The sequence below is a fragment of the Prionailurus bengalensis genome, chromosome E1 (assembly GCF_016509475.1).
Source record: "Prionailurus bengalensis isolate Pbe53 chromosome E1, Fcat_Pben_1.1_paternal_pri, whole genome shotgun sequence".
Taxonomy (NCBI): Eukaryota; Metazoa; Chordata; class Mammalia; order Carnivora; family Felidae; genus Prionailurus; species Prionailurus bengalensis.
The window spans coordinates 13,850,074-13,868,180 of record NC_057347.1 but is presented as its reverse complement, the minus strand read 5'-3'; the positions used below and the strand labels follow the sequence as shown (position 1 = coordinate 13,868,180).

The window sequence follows — 18,107 nt, the reverse complement described above, 5'->3', positions numbered from 1 at the left end:
CTGTTTTTTTTTTTTCCCCCAGATAGTTACCCACCATGATACTAAGGACTAGTATTGTAAGTGGTCTTACATAATTCATTTAACTTACCAAATATTTCATACTATTGTCTTGTCCCACCCAGAAGGTCTGTGAAATGAGCAGGGCAGGACAATTATCCCCATTCTGTGGGCGAGGAGACTGGGGCCCAGAGAGTTTGGCTACTCACCCAACGTTGCATAGGACACAAATGGCAGAAGTCGGGGCCTGGATTAGAGGTCTGGAGGGCTCTAAAGGATGACTGCAGTCCCTGCTCCTCAGTCTCCCACCCCTTGCTCCTCCCCCCTGCATGTAGCTGAAGCAGAGTCACATTCTCGGCGGTTCCCTTGGCCCATGGGTGCCTGTGGATCTGGTTCTGCCGCTCTCATTCTGTCTTGTTACTGAGACACTCAGCTTGGACCCCGTTACTGTGAGGAATGGATGGAGAGTCAGAGCCGTGGGTTCTTGTCCTTGTCCTTATGGTGATTTGCTGTGTGACCCTAGCCCAGTCCCCTCACCCCTAGGCTCCTCAGCTTCCTCACTGGTAAAGCTAGCGGTTGGACCAGGTCATTCCCCGGGCTCTCTCAGCTTCCTGGTTCTCAGTCTGTGACCCCATGAATCATCCTGACCTTCTCAATGTGCTGGGCTCTCCTTATCATGGCCCCGACCCCTTGTTCCTCCAAGAATTGTGGTCTTTGGTGATTATTACCTGGGGCCACAAGGTCTGGCTTAAGAACACAGGAAAATGGGCTGCAAATGGCTTGAGTCTTGGGGTCTCAGCCCCTGTTACATAGATCCTCGCCTTCCCAGCTGTCTTGCTGTTTTGTGGGATCCCCTCCAGACTGGTTGGGGGTTGCACAAGCTATTTGTAGACCAGAGATGGGTGGGGGGTGAAGGGAAGGAGACTGGGGTCTGGGGTGGGCCATGAACACTCATTTTGGTGGTTTCATCGGCAGCCTCCAGTGGCGGCGGCAGCAGCCGTGAAAAACCAGTCGCGGAGCCCCATCAAGCGGCGGTCGGGACTCTTCCCCCGTCTACACACGGGCGCTGAAGGCCAAGGCGACGGCCGGACACGATGGTAACTGTCCAGTGAGGGGTTTGTGGGTCCTTCCACCGCTGCAGCTGCCAGATGGCCAACCTCAGGGAGGGCTTTGCGCTGCTTCGGGAGACGGCTTCCTTCCAACCTTGGTCCCCACTTCAGGCACCTGTCTCACTCTGCTGTGTCCACTGAGGCAGATTTGGCCAGTCTCTGTGTGGGACCTTCCAGAATTGTCCGTGTCGCATTTGGACCCAAACTAGAAATGTTGCTTGGATTCTTTCTTTGCCTCCTTTCCCAAAGCTCACTCAAATGTTCCCTCTTATGGAAGGCTTCCCTGCCAAGACAGTTAATTAACTTTCCTTAGGCTTCTAGAATGTTTTCTGTCTTTTTAAAAGCAGCTCTTATACTGCATGGTATTAACCTGTTCTTGCTCATTGTCTTTCTGATCCTTTAATGGTGAGACCATTTGCCCTTTAATTCAGCAAGTAACATGTCTTGAGTGCTTGCTACATGCTGGGGTCAGTGCTCCAGCAAGAGCTACAGGAGGCACAAACCTGCCTTCCAGAAGCTTACAGTCTTGTGAGGGAAAAGGAGGCATTTAGGTTGTCTGCCTGTCACCCCGAATGGTGACCCCAGGACCCGAGCTTGGGCATGCAGGATGAGGGGTGGGTTTACAGAGGGGGATGAAAAACCCTGTTTGGAACCAGTACATGTGAGAGTCCTTGTGGCCTGCCCAGCAGAGAAGTGCAGAATTCTGAGTGGTCAGGATGAAAGTCTTAAGCTTAGGAGAGAGGCCTTGACCGCAGAAGGGAGTCAAAGATGGATCAATGAATATGGCCACTCAGGGGGGTGTATAGAATGCCTGGGGGACACCAGCATTTAAGGGCAAGGGGAGAAAGGGAGGGAAGATGAGGGAGAGAAAGCCCAGAGGGGAGGGATTCCAGGAGGGAGAGTCCACAGTGTCAATGTGCAGAGAAGCCCTGCACTGTGACCCGAACCCCTGCTTGGGTGGACAATTAGGAGGTCATTAGCAACCTCATTAAAAGGGCATTGAGACATTCATGCTTCTTGGGTGGCTATAATCAAAGAGACACATAATAAGAAGTATTGGAGAGGATATGGAGAAACTAGAATCCCCAGGCATTGCTGGTAGGGATGTAAACTAATGTACCTGCTTTGTAAAATAGCTTGGCAGTTCTTCAGAGAGTTAAACTTGGGGTTATCATCTGACCCGACCGTTCCACTCCTAGGTAGAGACTCCAGAGAAAGAATACACATATCGACATAAAAACCAGCACACAGATGTTCCTGGCTGTTTGTAATAGCTCAAGGTGGATAAATAAAATGTGGTATATTCATCAATGGGGTACTTTTTTTTGCAATGAAAAGGAGTTGAACCACTGATACGTGCTACAACTTAGTTAACCTCGAAAAGACTATGCTAAGGGAAAGAAGCCAGTCACAAAACACAACACGTTGTGTGATTCCGTCTCTATGACACATCTGGAAGAGGCAAATCCATAGAAACAGAAAGTAGATTAGTTGGTCGCCAGGGGCTGGGGGGAGGGGGGGATGGGGAGTGATTAGGAGTGGGTCTGGAGTTGCTTTATGGGGGTCTCAAATGTTTTAAACTTAGATCGTGGTGATGGTTGTACAACTCTGTGAATATGCTAAAAACCACTGAATTACACACTTTAAGTGGGTGTATTGTACGTGGATGGTATCTCAGTAAGGTTGCTGTAAAAATAAAAGTGCACTGAGGACGAGGCCAACTTGTCCCCAACAGGGGGCGCAGTAGAAATCGTAGGTGTCAGTACATGGTCTTTGTTAAACTACAGGAGAAGGAAGCCCTCGGGCCCTTGGCCGAGAGTAGCCCGTTTACCAAGGTGCCATTCCCAGCATAAAAGGCCACCTTGTCACACGGATCCAGGGAGCTCATATTGTGGTCTGTGTGAAGGGTGTCCCCTGGACTTATGCACGGTGACCCTGCCCACACTGCCAAGGAGTCCACGTGCACTGGGTTATTTGCCTGCTGTGGGAGTGGATGTTGTAGACCTCACTCCATCCCGCCTGTGGCCTGTTCTTGACTTAGAGCTCTGCCAAGGTGAGATGGCCAGCAAAAGTGGGGAGTGACTTGGGCTCAGGAGCATCAGCGAGTTCTCTTGCTTGATAGAGCTTGGCTCATCCAAGAGCCTAGAATAGCCTGATGCAGCAGAAAACCCCACTCTCCGTTGCTGTCTGAGTGGGGCTCAGGGAAGTGGTGGCTGTGCACTGGTAGGCGTGCTGTGACCCCTCAGGCCCATGGGGCTGAGAGCCTGTTGGCTGTCCTAGGCCTGGGGGTGGGGTGGAGGCTTAGGGGCCAGTCCCATGGCCTCACCCCTCTTCATTCCTGTTTCCTTAGTGACAGTGCATCCAGCAACCCCAAGACCCCGGATGGTGCACACTCTTCTCAAGAGATAAAGTCTGAGGCCTCATCCAATCCCAGCTCTCCGGAAATCTGCCCCAACAAGGAGAAGTAAGAGAGTGAGGGTGGGGGAAGGGCTGACTTTAGCCACTCGGAGCCCTGGAATATGCTCTCTGCTGACAGCCAGCATTTTTGCCTTGAGAATTCTCTGGAAACGTGAAAGGCAACAGGCAGGGGCATGGGGAGGCACTGGCGGGCCAGCTCAGTCTCTGCCAGGTCTGCCCTGCCGGTGAAGGGGGTCTCGCTGAGTGACTGGGGCCTGCCCCACTCCTGTTCCCACAGGCCCTTCATAAAGTTGAAGGAGAACGGCCGAGCCAACATCTCCCGCTCCTCCTCCAGCACCAGCAGCTTCAGCAGCACGGCGGGGGAGGGCGAGGCTATGGAGGAGTGTGACAGCGGGGTAGGTGTACCTCCATCCCGTCCTGGGGAGCAGGGCGGGGCGCCCTGGGCCCAGCCAGACCCCTGCTGTCTGCATCAAACTAACTGCTGTGGGAAGAGCCCCTCCCAGGCCCTGTGGGTAAAAGGGAAGGTAGGGAAGCAAGAGGCGGGCCAGTCAGCCGTCTCTGCTCTCTGGGAGCAGTGGTTCGGGGGGGTCTCCGCAGAGTGGCACCGGAGCAGCAGCAGGGGGCCGGAGGCTGCACTGAATGGTGTGTGTCCGTGCCATGGGGCTCCTGGCTGGAGAGGAGAGGGCCGGTGCTCTGTGTGGCCAGGCCATGGGCACTTTGGGGGCAGGGTTAGGGGCGGCAGAAAGAGCAGGTCCAAGTGTGCCAGTGGGAGGCAGTGACCGCCCTGAGCTTGCTGGGGACCTGTGGCAGGCCTGCCATGGCGCGGGTCACCCTGTGGTGCCGCTGAGGACGGAGCTGGCCCTGCTCACCCAGCCTCTCTCCCCAGAGCAGCCAGCCGTCCACAACCTCACCCTTCAAGCAGGAGGTGTTTGTGTACAGCCCGTCCCCGAGCAGCGAAAGCCCCAGCCTGGGGGCGGCCGCCACCCCCATCATCATGAGCCGGAGTCCTACAGGTCAGTGATGTCTGGGCATGTGCACCATGAGGCTGGCGGGGGGAGGGGACAGGGGCTGTGTCCTGACCACTGTTCGTGGGCGTGAGCCCCAGCCACGCTCAGTCAGGCGGTTTCCGCTTCGGCCCCAAAGGGTGAGGCCCTTGAGCTCTGCTAGCCTGCTTCATCTGTTCATCAGCCTTAAGACACCTGTGTTCTTCTTGTCTCCTTACTTGTGGGGAAACTGAGGCTCTGAAAGTGCAGTGATTTTTTTTAGTAGAGAAGTTGGGATTTGAAAGCCGAGGCTCTCTTGCCCCACCCCCGTTACTGATGCCGGGTGCCTCTGCCACGCTGTGACCTTGACAGTGCAAGGTTACGGAGCAGGAGGAGTGTGACAGGCGGAGGGGACCGCACATGGTTCCTTGGGCTGCGGTTCATCTACGGGAAAGGTGTGAGAGGAGACAGCACATAGGGTGCCAGGCTGCGGCTTCCATGGAGACCCTGGCAAGGAGCTGGGTGTCATCCTGCTGGTGAGGGGAGCCTTGGAGGGTCTTAAGTGGAGCAGTGCCTTCTGGACTAGCGAAAGACTGTTTTGGTGGCCGCAGCTGGCCGAGCAGACAGGATTGATGGGGAGTGGGCGCAGAGAGAGAGATCAGCAAGGGGTCACAGTGGGCAGTGAGGGGTGGCTGGGCTGTGGATCAGGGGTGTCTGGAGAAATGGGAGAAGGATGTGGGTTCAAGATGCTGATGGCAGAGTCTGCTTGGGATTCTATCTCTCCCTCTCTGCCCCTGCCCCCCTTGTGTTTGCTGTCTTGCTGTCTCGAAATAAATAAATAAACTGAAAAAACAAAAAACCATTAAAAAGAAAAGAACTGTTAACCTCAATGTTTGTTAAATAACAGGAATAAAACAATGGTAAGAGGTTCTCAACCGGGGGGGCACTCTTGCCTCCCCAGAGCATATTTAACGATATTGAGACATTTCTGATTTTCAGGATTGTGGGAGGAGAGTGTGCTGCCAGCATCCAGTGGGTAGAGGTCAGGGATACTACTAAACATCCTACAAAGTACAGGGGCAGCACCCCCCCCCCCCCTCGCAAAGAATTATCTGGCCCCAAATGTCAATGAGCTGAGGCTGAGAAACGCTAGTCAAGTGATAGAAACACAGAAAGAGCTGGTTCATGCGCTTGCTCTAGTCCTGCCCCCTGTGCCGGGCCATTGCAGAGCCCGGTTCTTATCCTGGTTGTGGCATGGATAGGTCCATCTCTCTGAGCCTCAGTTTCCTCATCTGTAAAGTGGGTAGTAATACAGATACTCTGATTTTTAAAAATATGACGCTTAATGAAATATTGAAGGAATGAATGAAACAATCTGTAACCAAGCCTGGCTCCTACTTGGTACATATCAAAATAAAGTTTTGAGTAATGGGAGGGTTAGAGAGTGTCTGCCACTTGCTGAAGGTCACCCAGGGCAGAAGGGGACCTCGAATGGGCCTGGTAACTCCATCTCCTCTTATCGTACCACATGGCATGTTGCTCTCAACCCCCTTCCCTGGCGCATTATGTAACCCCAGGGCTACTTCCTACTCCCAGCCTCGCAGAAGTTGTGCTGGGTACCTGCAGGACCAGGGTCAGTTTGCAGAGATCTGGAAACTGTTTTGAACTGTTTGGCTGCGCCTGGGGAGAGACGGGGCCAGGGGGAGGGAGGTGCCCTTGGAGGACCTGACTTCCAGGCTTCTGTGGTCTCAGATGCCCCGACCGTTGGTCATGTCACACCTGGGCTCCCTGGGACCCTGAGAGGGGACTGGCAGGTCACAGTGACAGGTACTCATGGTGCTGGGTGGGACCCCTTGATTCGAAGCACCAGAAATAAGTCAGCAGCCTCTGAGTGGAGGGTACTGACTTGCCGATTCCCTGGGCCAGAGGAAAACCACAAAGCCAAGTGGCCCTCCTGCCAGCAGCATGCTGGGAAATGTTTAACAACTGGCTCTCCTGCTGTACACACACACACACACACACACACACGTTTACTATAAACTTTACTGATACAGAGGATCTGAAGTACACAATTTATAAATAATAATCTTTATTATAAATCCCATATTCTTACTGATATTTGTCTAACCTTGGTATCTGTAGGCAACTAAAAGTTGCTGATGACCAACAGGTGTAGTTCTGACATGAATGATGATTGATATTTTGTCAGTGACACGTGCAGCCTCTTTGCTGAATCAGATACCAGTTTTCAGATACTGGAAGGGTACGGACTCGGTTTTTGGCGCTGCTTATAATGTAATGGCTACAGACACAATGCATTTTCACATTTAATTGACATTTTTCGCGTTTTCTCAGGGGAAGCCTACACAACAAAACAATAAGTCAAGCCCTGGTTTTGTAGCATTTGCTGATTTCTGTGGTGTAAATGCTCCTGCCGTGGCTGATCTCAGGCTAGCGGTGAGCTGCGGGGTTGGGAAGGAGCACCAGACAGGCGCCATGGACATAAATAGCCCGAGGAGAGTAGATCGTAATAAAATGCAGAGAAATAATTGGGAAGCGATGACTTCTGAGTGTTTATTACCTTTTGTAAAAAAATGTTTATTTATTTTGGGGGGGGGGAGGGGCAGAGAGAGAGGGACACAGAATCCCAAGCAGGCCCCGTGCTGTCAGCGCAGAGCCCCACATGAGGCTCGAGCTCACGAACAGTGAGATCATGACCTGAGCCGAGACCGAGAGTCTGATGCTTAATCGACTGAGTCACCCAGGTGCCCCTATTTAGTACCTTTGACGAATATAATTTATGGAATTGTAAGCTTATATCGTTTGATTTTTTAAAAAATGACTGGGTTTACCAACTAGCTCGCATTTCTGAAAACTTAAAGAGTTGGCTTTGACAAATTGCTGCAAGTCAGCCGGAGTGCTTGGGGGAGGGAGGAGGCCCTGCTCCTGCCCCCACCCCCACCCCCCGGGTGGCACCCCCCGCCGGAGACACACAGCCCCGGAGACACACAGCCCCGGTGACCTCTACAGCCTCACGGTCTTTTCACGGACGCTTCTGTTTTTCCTAGATACCAAAAGCAGAAACTCCCCGAGGTCAAACCTGAAATTCCGCTTTGATAAGCTCAGCCATGCCAGCTCTAGTGCGGTAAGAATCCAGGGGGGTGAGGGTAGTGGGTGGAGCCTCCCGCATCCCGCATTCCAACCTCCTCCAAAACTCAGCTGTCCTTTCTGGGGGTCTGGGGAAGGGGGTGCCTCACACATCACAGGGGGTGGAGGAGGAAAACTCTGGTCAGGTCTAGGGGTGACGCTGCGGTCCCCGCATGGTGCAGGCATCAGCCTGGGGGGTGCCAGCCACCTCTGCCACACCTCCTGTGTTAGAGTCACACCCTTGGACACACACCAGGTGTGAGCTGGGAAATGCTGGCTCCTGGGGCCTCATGCCCCTTCCTGAGCTCACCAGGGAGTTGAAAGCTGGGTGCACAGAAGCTGGAGATTATGTTGTCTAGTTATTTAAAACTCTTACATGGGTTTCTCTTGAAACAGGGTCACTAATGTGAAAGAGGATTCCTTCGCTTGTCAAAGGTGGGTCGAGTGTTTGCCCTGCTTTGGCCACGTGGCAAAGTGTGTCCACTCTAAGACCAGGGAACTAGTGGCCTGATAACCTGAGAATGGCCAAAGAGATCCTGACAGCTGGAGAGGGCCGGTCGCTTCTTCCCCGAAGCTTCTGTGATGGGGCGCAGGTCTGGATGCGGAGGATTGCAGGTGGCCTCCGGTGTGGCTGGGGAGAGTTTCCTGATAGGATTGGGCCAGGCTTACCCAGTTGGTCTCCCTGCCCTGGGAGGAGCCTGGTTCCAGCAGGCAGGGGGCCCGTAGCCCAGATCGGGCCTCCCTGCCCTGGACGGGGGATTCTGCAATTTGCCCCCCTTGCCTCCCTGTTCTTGGCAGCCTTTCCCTCCTTGTGTCTTTGGCCAGGGCTCTGGGCTGAAATGTGTCCCCCCATCATGTTCAGAGGTGCCCTAGCCCCCTAAACACTGTACTGGATGACCCCGGGGAGGACTCCCGTTCCAGCTGTGTGGTTTTCAGCAGAGCGGGGCATGGGTCCAGTGTGACAACACTGAGGCCTGACCTCCTGCTGGTAAAGTTACTGGAGACCCATTTGAATGCCCATTCCTCTTCCTGCCTTGGGGCTCCCGGGACAGGGGGTGTGAGTCACAGCTGGAACCAAGGCGGGGTGGGGGCACAGCTCCTCTCACTTTATATAAACCTGATCTATGAAAAGGCAGAAGGGACCGTGGGAATTCTGATGCTCACCTTTACCCCCCTTCGTGTACATCCGATGCCTCTGTTCATCAAGTCCGTGTTTATGCCCAACTTTTCAGGCTGCGTAACCTCCTGTCCCCTTGTGTTTGGCCCATCCTGTCACAAGCACATCAGTGGGCTATAGCCTTGGGTGCACGCTCTCTTCTTCCTTACCCACCATTTGGTCACCATCTCCCTCCTTCTCTCCTCCAGGGAAGCCCCGATTCTGTCTTGGAGAAGGCTCCTGTTCCAGCAGTTTGGGGGTGCCATCCACTACTCTGACCGTCACAGTCCTGCTGCCCCACCGGCCACCTGCCCACCAGACCAGTTATCTGTCCCAGTGTCCCGATCTGGCCACCGTCCTGCCTGTCCCCTTGCCGAGGCACCCTGCAAGCACTTCCCCTTCTCCGGACAAGGCCTCGTTCCTCCGGGCTCCCCCTGCACCTGACTGCCCCATGTGATGTGTGTCTGGGTCCTTCGTCATCTTGTTTTGTCCGTAGAGGAAAGAGTCGGGCAAGGGAGGGAATGTGGGTCCTAGGGACTTGGTCACACAGACAGGAGAGGCAGAGAGGGTGGTGAGGTGGGGGGCGGAGGCCACCTGTGGGAAGCCGCACCCGGAGAGGGGCAGCACTGGATGTGACAGGTGCGGTGAATACACGTAGTCGTGGCGGAGGGACCACTTTCCCGGGAACAGAGATTTGTAGCGGCCCTCCAAGGTGTCCTGATCGAAACCAGCTGTGTTGCCCCCACAACCGTGTGCTTCTGTGCTAGAAACTTCTTCCTTGCCCACTTGCTGACATCAGGCCCGGCGCCGCCTCTGTCCCTGCTGCTGTCAGCTGACCGAGACTGAGCTGGACGTGCGTGAGGTGGCACCGTGCTCTTCCTCAGCGGCAGCCTGGTGGCCGTTGCTGTGGGAGAAGCCCCGTGCCTACGTCTCCGCTCGGGGCAGGTGTTTTCCCCAAGAAGGGGCGGGCAGCCCGGAGCGGGAAGGAATTCGGGGAGAGCAAGCTGGCAAGTCGCGCTCTGGGGCCTCGGCTGCGGGGGACCTTGGGGCCGTGGGCTGGGCTGGGTCTCTGCTGGCTGTAGAGGCTCGTGGAAGAGTTACTTCAGCCCACCGCCTGGGGCAGAGCCGGGGAGGCGACATGGGGCACGAGCTGTTAGGCTTGGCCAGGCCCGGGTGTGGGCACAGAATGTGGGTGTGAGGGAAGGGGCGACGTCCTTCTGCAGCTTGTCCTCCTGGCATCTGCGGGGGACCCAGGGCTACCTTGGGGGCTCTTCCCAGCTGCTGTGCCCTCTGGCCATGTTGACGCTTGGTCCCCCAATCTTCTTCAGTCACGACCCTGCAGGCAGTGGTCCCGTTGGTGAGATTTGTACCACCTGGGCCCCCGGGGGGTGCACTTCAGACGCTGCCTGCCCCCTGCCCGCTCGGGCGGAGCCAGCCCACTCTCAGGAGCGGCCCCATATTCGTGCTTCTTGCCCTTCCCTGTCTGCGGTGCGAAAGGTCGTTTCCGCTGACTGGCCCTGCTGGGGGTTAAGGCGGGTGTGAAGTAAAACGAGTAAAACATGGAGTCTGAGGAGCAGAGCCTCGGAGGTGCTACGGCTTCAAGTGCACGTTGGGACACAGGACAGCCAGGGCGACTCAGGCTGGCTTCCTACTTCAATGAGCAGACGACAAGGATTTCTACCAGATGTTTTCTTTGCGGTGGGATCTGGGCCTATTCGCAAGTCAAAGCAGCCCCAAGTCAATGTTCTACTTGTTTTTGACCGATGCCACAATTCCCCTGTTGCTTTTGCCATCAGAGCAAAACCTTGACCCTTCGTCTCTCACTCATGTGGACGTTGTCGGGTCCTGTTTGCAAGCTGGGCGGGCCTCTCCCCTCACACTCTGGGAAATGTGTTTACTTAAAGTACTAGTCCGGTAAAATTTCTTCTAGTGAGAAGGTCAACAAATGTCTGTGTAGCTTTTATTAAAAGTCACTGTAGCGGCACCCGCTGCTGGCACGAGGTCTGCGGATTCTGGCAGCATTTTGTTGGCTGAGTTTCTGAAGGATCTTGGAAGGTCAAGCTGCATTTAAAAAAAAAAAAAATGATTCCAGGTTCTGGTTTGCTTCTCTGGATAGCTGGTATTTACAGCTGCTTGGTGGTTATGCTGTGTTGTGTTGTGGTCTGGGGGTCCTTTGGAGTTTCCAGGTTGTCCCCACCCTGTCCTACTTGGGAACCTCATGCCCGCCTTCCTCCACTGCTCTGGCTGCTGCTCCCGCAGCCCCCACTGCCTGGGAGGGCTTTGTCCCTGCCTCTGAGCCAGTGGCCAGGAAGGTGGGGCGTGTCCAGGGAAACAGAGGCATAGCCGTGCTCCGTACGAAGCAGGCCTGAGAAGTGGTTCTCTGCCTTCTTATGTTACTAGGGGTACGTTGGACTGGATCCAAAATGTCCTTCCTCTGGGTCCTGTCTTACCTTCTCTAGAAAGCCCATCCTATGGCTTCTAGAGTATACATGACCAGCCCCGCTGAGGTCCTAGGGCTGAGGGGGAGGAGGAGAGGAGGGAATGGGCAGTCTTAACCTCACCCCTGTAGACCGTGGGGCAGGCAGCGTGGGTTCCTGGAGGCTCCTTCCCCCATATTCTCCTGCATCTGCTTGGCCCAAAACTTCCTTTCATTGCTGCGCCCAGTCTTGGGGCTCAAAGATTTGCTCAAGTCTCATTGGTCCCTGTGACCAGACTAATTCTGACGGTGCTCGTGCTGGTATTCGAGGTGCTCTGCTTGTGATCTGGACACAGGAGAGGTGTTTCCTGGACACCTCTCTGCTTCTGGGAACTGCCTGACTCACGGGAGAAATGATATTTGTCAGGCTCTGTAGGGTATCCATTTGCCTCCGCTCAGTTGATGCTTAAAAGCAGAGACAGAAAGAGCTTGAGAGAGAAGATCTTAGCTAGAGTTTCTAATGAATGGAAAATGATGAATGAGTGAAAAATGACTGAAAAACATTCTGTGGTTCAGCCTCGTTGGCATCATCTCCATGTCCCAGCCTTCCGGGTCCCTTTTGACATCTAATCCATCCAGATCATCATCCAGCCGAGAAACCTCAGCCCCCGTGGGGAAGTAACTCGGTGGAGATCACACAACCAGCGAGTGGCAAAGCTGGGATTAGAACCCACGACCCAGGGCCCTTTCGTCTGCTCCACCTACATGGTCCCTTCAACAAGCGGCTGCATTTGCCGGGGCCCTGAGTTTTGGGGGAGCCTTGCTGATGCCTGGGCACTGGTTGGGAGCTGTCAGCAGTCAGGGTGGGGCCTCAGTCTCTGTTCTTTTCATCAGGAGGGATAGTCTCTCAGTTTTTCAGTGAGGGCCCTGGGGTTTTGGATACAGCTTGAGCAGAGAAAACCTGGAGGGCAAGAGATTTTTAGTGGACTTTTCCGGGTAACGTCCATTCTTCAACTGCCCTGTAGGGGTGGGGGCCAGGGCAGAGATGGAGTTAACTAACGCTCAGTTCCCCCCCCCCCCCTTAAGTTAAGGAAAATGGTAGAAGAACACTCTCCTATTCTCCCCGACCCTTAAACAAAGGTGGTTAATAAAAATGTAGGCTCATGTGACGAGGTGGGATGAGAGCCACCGTCACTTCTTACCCTGGCTGTTTAAAGTGCCAATGCAAACATTACCTTCTTCATTTGATTCTGAGTCAACAGAGACAGGTCGTCGTGGGGGATAGTCAGGGGTCAAGTAGGTGGCTGGCAGGGACCCAGCCGTACAGCCATGCTTGGGACCCCACGGCTTCTCCCCAGATCTCTAGCTCCCTTTCTCAAAAGTGAGGGTGGGTCAGTGGAGTTTGCCAAGGCTGCGAAGGAGCATTCTATAAGCCCTGATACCTGTTTTTACCACTAGCCCCTTGCCCACCCCAACCCCACATCTCCTTCCTTTCAGCTGGCCCATCTGCCCCTTTGGGAGGAAGGAGACCACCCGCACTAGGGCCAAGGACAGTGGAGCCCTGCCTAGTGAGAGGCTGTTGGGGCAGTGGCTCTGTCCTGTGCCTTACCAGCCCTGGAGAGAGGGTGTTTGTCTGAAAGACTGGAATTTAAATGCCATCATCTTTGATTTTGTGATATTTCCACTTGGAACGGTCAGTTCCTCCTTCCCACTCCTTAGCATGTATGCCAACTCTCCCCTGTCATGGGCGTTCCCCTCTACGCTCCAGCCCGGGATTGCTGGTGTTCTAGTGTGAAGAGATTCCTTTGTGTGATAGAACCTCAGAAGTGTAGCTTGGAAATGATGATCCATGTGATGATGACTTTTCTTTCTTTCCTCTTCTTGAGGAGGTGATTCGTAGACCCCGACTGCCTATGTAATGTAAATAATGTACATTTAATTTATTGCTATGGTAGCACATTGTATTTGTTAATGTATAAAACAAATTCTAAAAGGTTGACAAATGTATATTTTGTTGCTTAAATGTGTCTTTGCAGAAATTGACAATAAATAACATATTTTGTGTCCATCATTGTTCAGACTTCTTTGCTTGGGGCCCCGAGCCCTGAGCATCGTCATTCATCAGAGCTTGAATACTGGCAGCCCGCGGGGCACATCTGGCCTGTAGATGTATTAGTTTGGCCTGAAATGTGTTTTTAAAATACTTGAATTCGTTGCCAATGTTTAGAAAACAGTTGATGTTTAGACCACAATTAAAATGAGAAAACAAAAAACCCAACCTAGAAATTTCATATAAAATGTAAATTTTCTGCTCATAAAAACCAGTTGTTGGATCTTCCTAGGAGTGCCACAAAATTGGTCAGCACTCCTTAGTGGCTACCCCTTTGGTGAGACCTGAGGCCCTGCAGTCCCCACCATTCTCTATTGTTTACACCTGGAACGTTCCATTCATCCCTGTTTGCTCGGCCCCTGAAGGCATCTGAGTTTGAGACCCCTGCTATCCACTGATTTGTCTCCATTCTCCAGTTTTCTTCCTTCTGCTCACTATTTTTCTACAGTCCCAATTTGCCTCTTCAAGGATTCTTTTTTTTTATTTTTTATTTTTTATTTTTGGGACAGAGAGAGACAGAGCATGAACGGGGGAGGGGCAGAGAGAGAGGGAGACACAGAATCAGAGGCAGGCTCCAGGCTCCGAGCCATCAGCCCAGAGCCTGACGCGGGACTCGAACTCACGGACCGCAAGATCGTGACCTGGCTGAAGTCCGACGCTTAACCGACTGCGCCACCCAGGCGCCCCTTCAAGGATTCTTTTATGATTAAATGCCCTCTCTCCTCTCCACCTTTTGACTCCCAAAGGGCCATGCTCTTATGTACGTTTTGCTCTCAGTGTTTGGATATAGGTTTAGAAGTAATATCTGTATCTTTTGTATCTTAAGAAATTTGAAGGCAGGGAACAGGCCTTTTATCTGCTGGGACTTGGTTGTGTGATCTTGGGCAAGTGACTTCTCTGCGTTTGCATTTTCTTTTGTGTGTAATCAGAAAAATAATCCACAAGCAAAGCATGAGGATGAAGTCAATTCATAATGGGGAAAGAACCTTGAAAAAAATGGCAAGTGTTATTCAAGCACGAGGTTCAATAATAATTGTTATTATAATAGCAGTAGATGACTCACTGGAGGCTTACCGTGAGCTGAGTGTTTTACGTGTGCACTCAGTCCTATAACATGACTGCTAGTTCCTAAAAATCACAATGCTGGGGCACCTGGGTGGCTCAGGTTGATTAAGTGTCCGACTTTGGCCCAGGTTGTGATCTCGCAGTTCACGGGTTTGAGCCCTGTGTTGGGCCTGGAGCCTGCTTCAGATTCTGTCTCCCTCTCTCTGCTCCTTCCCAGCTTGTGCTCCGTCTCTTCAAAAATAAACATTAAAAAAAAAAAAAAAAAAAAAAAGATGATTGGAGAGGTCCTTCAAAAAAAAAATAAACATTAAAAAAATAAAAATCACAAGGCTAAGCAAAAACTATGCAAGCACAAGGCTTATGGAAAATGGGGCTAGGGACCCAACACTCAAACACTTTGTCAGTGATACATAAAAGGGAGGTTGATGAAAATAGTAGCAAAGTTTTACATATGTTAAACGATTAAGAAATCAATACTACAATAAATACAGCTTTGTACTTTGAAACAGACCTGAAGTTTGATTGTGGAGTCAGGCATTGGAAGGATCGCCGCGTGTGGGTTATTGTGGAGAGGCGGAATGAGAGTTTTCTGCAGTCGGACCGACAGTGGGAACACCAGATGTGTCTGGGTGTGGCTCCCAACACATGGTTCGCCAGGGTAGCTGGCAGCTGTGAGGTGGGTGCTGAGTGATTTGTGCGTTCCCATGCAGCTTGATTCAGCTGGGCGTGGTTTTCTCGGTTCACCTAGTATTTCTCATGGATGAGTTAGTTGTGTAATCAAATGTGAAGTTTGTGTTACACTCGAATTTTCCCCATGATATATCTATCAATTGCATTGGACCAAATTTCCATTTGCAAAACAAGTGTCAGCAGCAGAATGGACTGTATGATCTCATTTAGACATCCAGGCAACCCGTTCAGGCAGGCATATTATTATCCCCATTTCACTTACAGAATCAGAATCAAATTTCAGTTTGGAATCTAAATTTGATGCAGATTTAATGGATGTGCTGACGTCAACCTGAAGGCAAGTTTTGGACTGTGGGGTTCTAGACGCACAGGGATGCACCCGGGAGAGCATGTTCCAGCTCTCTGGTGTCCCTGCCCAGCTTGGAGTCCGCATCTGCTGTCCTGGAATCCGCATCTGCCGCTTCCCGGGCTGCTGTCGTCACGCCCTTGCCGTGTGGCGCCTCATCCGAGCCCTGGGTCTCAGAGTTTAGCTTCTGTGGAGACCTATGGCTGCAGGTGAAGACACATCTTTCACACAGACACCCCATTGCCGTCTCCACCGCAGGATTTGGCTGCTTCCTGGGTTCAAGCCTTCTTCCTGGAAGTTGGGGGATCCCTGATTCCCCAGAGCCTTTGTGGAGGTTGAACATCTTGTGCCTGTGTGGGAAAGTGCTGTAGGGGGCACAACATTCAGGTGGGCCAGTTACCGTCCCTCCAAACCTTCGGATCCTCCTAGGGCCCTGCAAGCTCACCTTTCATCTGGGTTCTGTGTTTACGTGTTCCCTCCACTAGATGGGGCGCACCTCCAGGTGAAGGCTCATTCTTAGGACTCCAGAAACCTGTTCTCCCCACCTCAGTGTCCGGCAGCTCATAGCAGCCCCTGAACATCTTGGGGGCCGTTATTCTTCCTGCCACATGGGGAAAGGCTTTCCTGAGGAGTCTGCTCAGGCCACACTCAGGTTTTCCTTCAATCTCTCTCTCTCTCTCTCTCTCTTTTTTAATTTATTTATTTTAAGAGAGAGGGCGAGGAGCAGAGAGAGGGAGAGACAGACTTCTAAGCAGGCTCTGTGCTGTCAGCTCAGAGCCCCATGCAGGACTTGAACTCATAAACTGTGAGATCATGACCTGAGCCGAAATCAAGAGTCAGATGCTTTACCGCCCGGGCCACCCAGGCGCCCCTCGATTTCCCTTTTTGAGTGCCTGCGGTGTCCAGTGGTGCTACCAGCTGTGCTCTGACCAGCTTTCTTTCTTCTTCGGGGCAAAGAGCTGGCTCCGGTAACCATCACAGTCCGGTTCTGTAACTCTGCAGCAGCTATCAGTTATGCAAACTGTTTCATTTCGGTTCATACTCAGTCCTGTTTGTTTGAAACTTCGATTCACATTCACTCCAAAGCCCCCTCCCATGCCAGCCCTCCAGAATAGACTGGCTGGGTGGGCCAGGGGTGTTGGCTCAGGGTGTGGCTCCTCTGAGCCCTCTTTTCAATGAGATGCCATCCTTGGCCTGTTCTAGGCCTGCCCAGCTCAGTTTTAGCAAAGAATCCTGTTAACTTGGTTTATTGAGAACCCCCCCGCTCTTGATATCCAATCATGTTGCTGTCGCCTGATCCTTGCTACCTAACAAAGTTCTTCTTAGTAATTTTCCATCCAATTCTTTCCCCCTGCCCATTGGCTAGAAATCCCCACATGTCCCTGTTCTATTTGAAGTGGAGTTCAATCTCTCTCCCCTATTGCAATAGTCTTGGATAAAGCCATCCTTGCCTGTTGAACTCTGGTGCAGTTCTTCTTTGACAGGTGGCTTATCTGTCCCACATGCATGCCCCTGCCTCTGCTCTTTGACACCAGTGTTGGGGTGGGGAAGAGACCTCTTATTTTGGGACTGCTCCTGGAAGAACTAACTCATGGTGTTAGCATGGGCACTCGGCAAAGCAGACACCAGGACAGGAAGAAGCAATGTATCAGGGGAAAGCCCTGTGAGAGGAAACACAGAGCACTGGAGAAGACTGGAAGAGCCATCAGACTTCAGTGTGGTCTGACCCGAGGGGAGGAGGGATGGGAGGGAGCGAGGTGGGGTGGAGGCATCTTTGGCGTCAGTCCAGTCCTAAGAGAAGTTCAGTAAGGCCACTGAGAGCCCTCTGGCCAAGGTCACCCACCAGGGGAGTCCCACCTATCATAAGAATGAGCCCCAAATTGCTCTCCTTGTTGTACCCAGTCACAGGTGGCAGTGGCCTGTCGGAAACCTGGCCTCAGTGTGAGCCATGGAACAGAGAGAGATTTCAGAATGTTGCACTTTTGGAGCCATCAGTCAGTTATGCCTCTGTAGGTGGAGACCTGCCGTATGCACGTGTCTCTATTTTGCTTGGTTACAGTTTACCCCTCATTTTTGTGGGTAGGCCCACATTAGTGGAGAGGGAGGGTGAACCCCCTCTCTTGGTTTTCTCTGCCTCTCTACTACCAACCTTCCATTGGTTCCTTTGCTCAGGAGGCTTGCAAATGCTGCTGTTTTGTCACAAGTGCCCTGCCATGGGAAACGGGGCAGAGGCTGGATCCATTTCTCCCCTTCTTCAGCGCCTGCTCCAAGACATCTACCTTGCGCCTTCAGTTAATGATATAAGAGCTTCAAGCCCCACTACCAACTTGGTGTCTGCTCAACTCTCGAGATGTTCCCTTATCCCTATGCCAGCAGGTAGCAGTGTCTGCTGCTCGGGGTCATATCCACTATAACACTGTATCTCTTCACTCTGTGTCCACCTTCTCCTTTCTCCAGACCCAGACAGTGACAGGTGGTCTTGGCAATGTTGACAATCGCCTTACCATGACCATTGGGGGCTGTGGTTGGAGGCCCCTCAGTGTTGGAGGGATACAGATGGACAAGTCAAATGCTCTCCCTCCTTCATGGAGCCAGTCCTCTTATTTTTCGTAGGGGATGAGGTGGGATGTTGGTTTCATTGCTAGTTCTGATGACATGGTGCCTTTTTGC

General features: G+C 52.5%; 1 protein-coding gene across 8 annotated transcripts in view; it reads left to right on the top strand.

Annotated features, from left to right (window-relative positions):
• RAP1GAP2 (RAP1 GTPase activating protein 2) overlaps nucleotides 1-13,294 on the top strand; it is a 212,747-nt gene extending 199,453 nt beyond the window's left edge. For 7 of the 8 annotated variants that reach the window (XM_043583426.1, XM_043583420.1, XM_043583423.1 and 4 more), the window contains 7 exons: nucleotides 973-1,094; nucleotides 3,457-3,570; nucleotides 3,802-3,919; nucleotides 4,411-4,537; nucleotides 7,576-7,652; nucleotides 8,051-8,089; nucleotides 9,020-13,294. In XM_043583426.1, the coding sequence (XP_043439361.1) occupies nucleotides 973-1,094; nucleotides 3,457-3,570; nucleotides 3,802-3,919; nucleotides 4,411-4,537; nucleotides 7,576-7,652; nucleotides 8,051-8,059 (567 nt within the window). In that variant the 3' untranslated portion in view covers nucleotides 8,060-8,089; nucleotides 9,020-13,294. The remainder of the gene's footprint in view (nucleotides 1-972; nucleotides 1,095-3,456; nucleotides 3,571-3,801; nucleotides 3,920-4,410; nucleotides 4,538-7,575; nucleotides 7,653-8,050; nucleotides 8,090-9,019) is intronic. The other variant, XR_006297784.1, reaches the window with a different exon arrangement.
• The last annotated feature ends 4,813 nt before the right edge of the window (nucleotides 13,295-18,107 follow it).